General features: G+C 35.9%; 1 protein-coding gene across 1 annotated transcript; it reads right to left on the bottom strand.

Moving 5' to 3' along the window:
* Positions 1 to 474: 474 nt before the first annotated feature.
* On the bottom strand, positions 475 to 6,937 carry hsh2d (hematopoietic SH2 domain containing). Its single transcript, XM_051095607.1, has 6 exons — positions 6,723 to 6,937; positions 5,948 to 6,087; positions 5,710 to 5,799; positions 5,418 to 5,583; positions 5,051 to 5,284; positions 475 to 2,702 (listed from the first exon to the last, which is right to left on the bottom strand). The coding sequence occupies exons 2-6, from the start codon at positions 6,070 to 6,072 to the stop codon at positions 2,175 to 2,177; spliced, it is 1,143 nt and encodes a 380-aa protein (XP_050951564.1). The 5' UTR covers positions 6,073 to 6,087; positions 6,723 to 6,937; the 3' UTR covers positions 475 to 2,174.
* Between the last annotated feature and the right edge of the window lie 59 nt (positions 6,938 to 6,996).

Below are 6,996 nucleotides of genomic sequence, written 5' to 3'. Positions count from 1 at the left end.
ATTGACACTAAACTGCCAACATTGTCAACCGTGTTAATCCTTGTCAACTGTGTTAGTTGATGGGTAACACAGTTGACATTTGGGGCATTTTAGGGCCCTGTGCAAACTGCTGACCTTGGACTAGTTAGTACATGACCTTGATTAGCTTATGTATTTATATATTATTTATAACATGTGACGCAAGTTCACCAGAACATGTTGATAACACAGTTGATGGTCAATTAATCTGTTCTATGTGCAGACAATAATATAAATTATTGAAGAGGAGAAGTTATGACTTACCACACTGTCTTTAAATTTCCCTCCAAAAAAGGAAATTATATCACCTGATGTTGGACATGTGACTTTGAAACAAATCATTGCTGATATATAGGGGGTTTTATAGGGAGTAACACAGTTGACACTGATTTCTGGGACATACACAAAATGGATGATTTAGTGTAGATGCATGAGCAAAATATTTTTTAAAACACCTATTTTTAAAAATAATTTAATTATTTTGGACAAATATTTGTAAGAAATATATACAGAAACATGTCTTTTAGAGCTACTCTAAAGAGCAAAACCTCACATTTACCAAATCGGACAGCACAAAAACAGAAAATTCCAGTACAGAATATGCTATTTTTGCTAGATAAAAGACAGGTAGCTGTTGGATTTTTGTATTAAATGAATTATAAATGTCCCGATATAAAAGTGATCATTGCTTGAAGTGAAAAGTTAGTGAAAAATTAGAAAATTGATGTCTACACATCCATGGACATGACATGTACACTGTAAAAAATAAAAAACACAATTTGTTGCGTCAGCTTAAAATAATTTGTTACCCTGCTGCCTTAAAATTTGATGTTCAGTCAACTAAAATAAGTTTATTCAACTTGAAATGTTAAGTTGTACTAAGTAACAACTTAGATATTTGTTTTTGCTAAACTTAACAGATGGGTAAGTAACCCAGCTGCCTTAAAATTTTAAGTTGATTCAACTCAAATATCTAAGTTGTCACTTAGTATAATTTAACATTTCAAGTTGAATAAACTTTTTTTGAGTTGTCTGAACTTAAAATTTTAAGGCAACCAGGTCACAAATTACTTTAACTTGACTCAACAAATTGTTTTTTACAGTGTACCCCTAATTATAGATTGACTCATATAACTTTATGTATAACTAATATATTTAGTAAATATTTGTAATAAATGTTAAGACAATAATATACACTTTATTCTTTAATGCGGAAGTAAACCTATGGGTGAGACGTCCCGGTTCATTAGCCGCTAGAGGGAAATAATGAGAAGAATAACAATGCAGCAAATGGTAAAACAGTTTGCACTTCAAACCAGTGTGTTCACAATTAAGACAATACATTAAAACAATATGGTAAGACATACCAGTTTCCAATATCAAACAGCAAAATGAGTTGTTTTGTACCACTAAAAATAGCTGGACACGGATAAGACCGGAAGCCAGACCCATCAAATTTACAAATGGCCGTGTCCGCTCTTACGGGAAGAAAAAGGTGAATAATATGACATTTTCCCTGCTTAAAGTGTGCTGCATAGTGCTAATTATTGTGTGAATGTTCTAAAATATAATAAATATTATAACACAAATGATCTTATATAGATCATTAATATATTTAGACATAAATATATTAAAATATTTAATATAATTAAAGGCCAAGATGTAAACGCAACACAACATTGGTAGTCTTAAGTCTGATTTGATGGTTTCAGAAGGGTTTGCGTCATTTGTTACCAGCTAATCCAAAAGACTAACCTGGAAGACGAGCTAAATCAGCTTAAACCTGCAAAATGATGAACAGAATTATGCAGAATCCTACATTTATTGACGAACTGCAGTAAAAAGCTAATATTTATAATGTTTATCTTTTTTCTTTCCTGATATGTAAAGTGCAAGATTTTAGGAAGTATGATCCGGAAGTATATTCAAATTCATGCCCACGGGCACGACACATTCTGTCACTGTAATATTAAAATATTTTACATTGTCCAACAGGTTTTTCCACATGACAAAGCTCGGTTCAGAATGTGCTGTGTCAGAAATTGAAATGAAGCATAGCGAAAGGAACATCGCAACAAAGAGACTGATGTTGTCATGCTATTCAATGACATAAAAACAAATGCTCTGACTAAAACCACCCATCTTTATGTTTTTATCTAGTAGCCAGGAGCAAAAGGAGGTGGATTCAAGTACTCCAATGGTAATTCTCTATCTACAAAGTTAGGAATCCCATCAGATGCCCGACGGCCTCCACCATTTGTGGATGTCTCAGGTAACTCCTGATAGTCATTTTCCTCCTGTTTTTGAGGGTTTATGTTACTGTTTTGCAAAACAGAAAAACTTGCATCTTCCTGACATCCTGCATCTTTAGGGATCTCTTCATACATGTGGTCCTTGGATCGGTTCTTTTTAAGCTTCTTCTTAATTTGCGCCAAGCCCATGGCCACCGGTTTCAATGGCTGTGAGTTTTTCTGCTGGGTACGGCCTTCGACAGGTGTGTCGGGTGGGATTTGATGTCTGTCAAAGCTTACCGGCGTCAACCCTTGTGATCTGTCGACCTCTGCGGTGGCTTGCGGGCGATTTGGCAAGCACGCTCTGGGCGGTAACTGTGGTGGCGTGTCGTCAGTTGGTGGTTTGGGTGTAAATATTGTTCTAGGCTTTGGAATGGGCTTTGTTGGCTGATCCTGAAACAAACATTATTAGACTTTAAACAACCTGTTTCTTAATTCACATCTAAGATGTTCATGTCTGTTTTTCTTTATTTGAAAAGAAATTAAGGTTTTTGAGGAAAACGGATTTTTCTTCATTTGGTGGACTTCAATGGAGATCATGGGTTGAAGGTCCAAACTGCAGTTTCAGTACAGCTTCAAAGGGCTCTTCACGATCCCAGCTGAGGAATAAGAATCTTATCTAGTAAAACGGTCGGTTGTTTTCAAAAAAAAAAAAAAAAATTATTCCTTTTAACCACAAAAGCTTGTCTTGCACTAGCTGGACTTCACTCATTACGTAATCACGTTGGAAAGGTCACAGGTTAATTCTTCATCTATGTGTACTTCGGTTCAAAAAGGTAGGGAAGCACGAAAAAACATTCCTTTTGTAAACACTGGTACTTCCGCCTACGTCACACGTGACCTTTCCAACATGACTATGTAATGCGTGAAGTCAAGCTAGCGCAAGATGAGCATTTTTGGTTTAAAAGTGTTTTTTTGTTTTTTTTGGAAAATGACAAATTGTTTCACTAGATAAGACCCTTGTTCCTCGGCTGGGATTGTGTAGAGCCCTTTGAAGCTGCACTGAAACTGCAATTTGGACCTTCACTCTGCTGATCCCCATTGAAGTCCACTATATGGAGATAAATCTTGTTTGTTTTCCTCAAAAACCTTAATTTCTTTTCAACTGAAGAAAGAAAGACATGAACATCTTGAATGACATGGAAGTTGATCCTCTGCAGTAAATGGGCGCCGTAAGAATGAGTTTCTTAGAAACACGCAGCTTGTCACGTCACAGGATGTTAGGAGTCGCATGGATCACTTGTGGATTATTGTGATGTTTTATCAGCTGTTTGGACTCATATTCTGATGGCACCCATTCACTGCAGAGGATCCATTGGTGAGCAAGTAATGAAATGCAAAATTCCTCCAAATATGAGGAAGAAACAAACTAATCTACATCTTGAATGGCCTGAGGCTGAGTAAATTCTATGCAAATTAAAATTTTTGTGTGACCTATTCTTGTAACTACAAGAACATTTCACAGGGTTTGTACAGATACTGTAAAATAAAATTCTAGGACTTTCAAACACTACTTTTTTTTTATTTTCATGGATTTCATTCAGAGATCTCACTGGTTTAATGTGTTCTAATGTTTTAAAAAAAATCAGTAACAAAAGATTTGCGGAACTGCTCCGAAGTTCCAATCCAAAGCAAAAGATTCACGAACCCGCTTAAAAGTTCAGATCTAAATCAAATGATTTGCGATCCACGCTCCGAAGTCCCGATTTGAATAATGATTCGTGAACCATCATGTCAGAGCAGGACTCGGAGCGTGGATCGTAAATTTTTTTATTTCCCGTAATGATTCAAAAACCCGCTCCGAATTCCAGACCTAAATCAAATGATTCTTGATACTCGTTTCGAAGTCCTGATCTGAATCAAATGATTCATGAATGGCTAAATTCCAATCTAAATCAAATGATTTGTGATACACTGCTTGAGGTTCTGATCTAAATGAAATGATTCACGAACCCACTCCGAACTCCTGATATAAATCAAATATATTGCAATACGTGATCTGAATCAAATAAATCATGATCCGATTGGAGTGCTTTGAAACTGTGAATCATGTTGTGATGCAATGGGGGTTTTTTTCCCTTTAGAGAGATAAGGGGGCAGAATCAGGAAAGTTCTTCAAGCCGGGATTCGAACTCGGGACGCCCATAGCACAACAGCGCTGCATGTCGGCGTACTGCCCACAAGGCTATTGGCGCCAACACGACGCAATGATTTTTAAGTGGTTTTAAAAATCATTACAAGCAATGTCGCAATGCGAAAATTAATAGCTCTTTTAATTTGATCTGGTTTTTGCTAGTTAATTGCTTGAAATTAAAAAAACGTCATGAGTTTGAATCAATCGGAGATGTTCCAGCTTAAATGACCCACTCAATTGATTTGGTTCATCTGTTCCTCTTTTTGCGTCTTTAGCCATGTTTACCCGACACTGTCAGAACTACTACTGGTTTAGCTTAATAGTTTTATGACATTAACTGAAATAGATTAAAAAAAATGTTGTTGTTTTTATTCTGTGAATTTTGCATGAAAAAATATGTGCTTATTAAAAAAAATTAAACACTTATTTCATAGATACATTGTCTATATACAGATCATTGTCAATATTGCTATTTTTAAGGGTTTTTCCAGGCCTTAAATTTCAAAAGGTCAAGTACTTTAAGTACTTTAAGCACATTGTACAAACCTTAATTTCAGAAGTAGTCATTTTATAAATATAACTATATAATCTGTTAATGTTGTATTACCGTGCTCTGTACATTCAAAGAGCTCAATTCCGTCTCCAAGCTGGGATACAGTCTCGAAGAAGGACTTGTGGGTATTGTAGACGATTCGTTCTGGAGCGGCGAAGTCCGGTTGTGTTCAGAGATATTTGAATGAGCTGTAGGTGTTGGACTTATAAAATTCATCCATTCAACCTGTCCAGGGTCTACATCTTTCTTCCGAGGAAACAGCAACTCAGCGTAGTTATCTTTGCTACCCTGTACACAAATGAGACCACAAACAAATGCCGAAGGTCAGATACATCATAGCCAGATATACAAAGATTAAGATCAGTGTTGATGGTGCAAATAGTATAGACTCTTTCCTCTATCGTAATTGTAACTCTTATACCTGTTCACAGGCCACAGTGAGCAAGTCATTGTAGGGGAGAATGACATTTCTGCGATGATAGGCCACCAAGTCATGGAGGGAAGAAAACTGCATCGTTGCTCCCACTATAATATACTGGTTATCTGGCAAGACGTCAATCATGAAGTGTCTACAGCGATCTTCAGCTCTAGGACAAAGATTTATAGGTGACCCGTTGATGCGTGAACTCATTCATGTACAGTACTTCTGAATCTAACTTCCTTATAGTACAGTTTATTAACTGAAAACAATGGCCACATTGACACTGACTTACCGATAAGATAGTGTATAACCCACCCTGCTCTCGCCAACACGAATGAGGAAGTAACCAGGAGGTTTGCACATCAGCATGTCTTCCGCGGCCCTACGACACAGAAATATTTTATCTGACATGTATCGATAACTTGATTTTCTCCTCTGTGATGTCAGTGTGTTCATGATAAGACAGTCTGAGCATTCAAGCACATTTTACACATTTTTGTGACATAATACGGTATTTAATCTAGAATTACTTCCTGGATATTACTCCGTGGAACCATTCTGGAACAATTCCGTTCTTCAAAATGCAGCTGCGCTGGTATTCAGTGAACCAGGCGAATGCTGCATTACTGCTGTCATTCGGTAAAGGCACAGCCATGACATCCAGTGTGTCCTAAAAGCACAAATAATTTGATGGAAAAATGCACACTTTTAATGAAAACTACATTCATTTTGTTTCCAATTATTAAAGTACTTAAACTTAAATTATTTACTTAAATTATTAAAGTACTTAAAAAAACCTTTAAATACAATTCACTGAAACAATGACTTAAATACACCACTTCTATGAACATGTTTTCGACATCTAAATAAAAAATAATTTAATTTTTTTTTAAATCTAGGTGAACTGTCCAGCGATTAGAATAAACAGTAAAGTGTCAACAAACATAAATAAATAAGTTAATAAATAAATAACTACATACATACATAAGAGTTAAATGTTAAGTTAAACTTAAATAAATCGGAACATATCACACATGGAAAGTTATAAATGTATCAGATTGATCAGCAGTTTAATGACTTACATAATCTTGATTACTCACTCTTAAATTACCAAACTTGTTTAATGTGGGTTTAACAAAAAAGGAAGTTCAACTTCGTTTTATCGCGCCTATTTGCTTATATTTAAACGTTACAGTTTACATTCTAAGTAATACCTAGTTGACGTAAGGATGTTTTTAAAACACCTCCGTTATTATAAACAATAATACATACAAAAATGCAGTGTTTTCATAACCCATAACTCACCTGCCGAGTCACACGGTGTAGTGACGGGAGCCGATGTGACCTCACCTGTTAAAACTATTGTACTGGGTGTGGTTTAAACAAAAGGTCAGCGACACATTTCACATCATGAGCTATGAATATCTAACACGCTTTGTACTTTAAGCCATCAGTCGGTATCTGGTGAAAACATGTAACTCAGTCAGTTTGCAGACGAGTACGGTTGATTTATGCACGTGATTTGTATGGCGTACGACTTGAGATAATGAATATTAATTAGCCTACGTTCCTTTCGCTT

This window comes from Labeo rohita, chromosome 22, assembly GCF_022985175.1.
Source record: "Labeo rohita strain BAU-BD-2019 chromosome 22, IGBB_LRoh.1.0, whole genome shotgun sequence".
NCBI classification, from domain to species: domain Eukaryota; kingdom Metazoa; phylum Chordata; class Actinopteri; order Cypriniformes; family Cyprinidae; genus Labeo; species Labeo rohita.
Note: the sequence above shows the minus strand (reverse complement) of the source record. Positions and strands in the feature narration are given on the sequence as shown.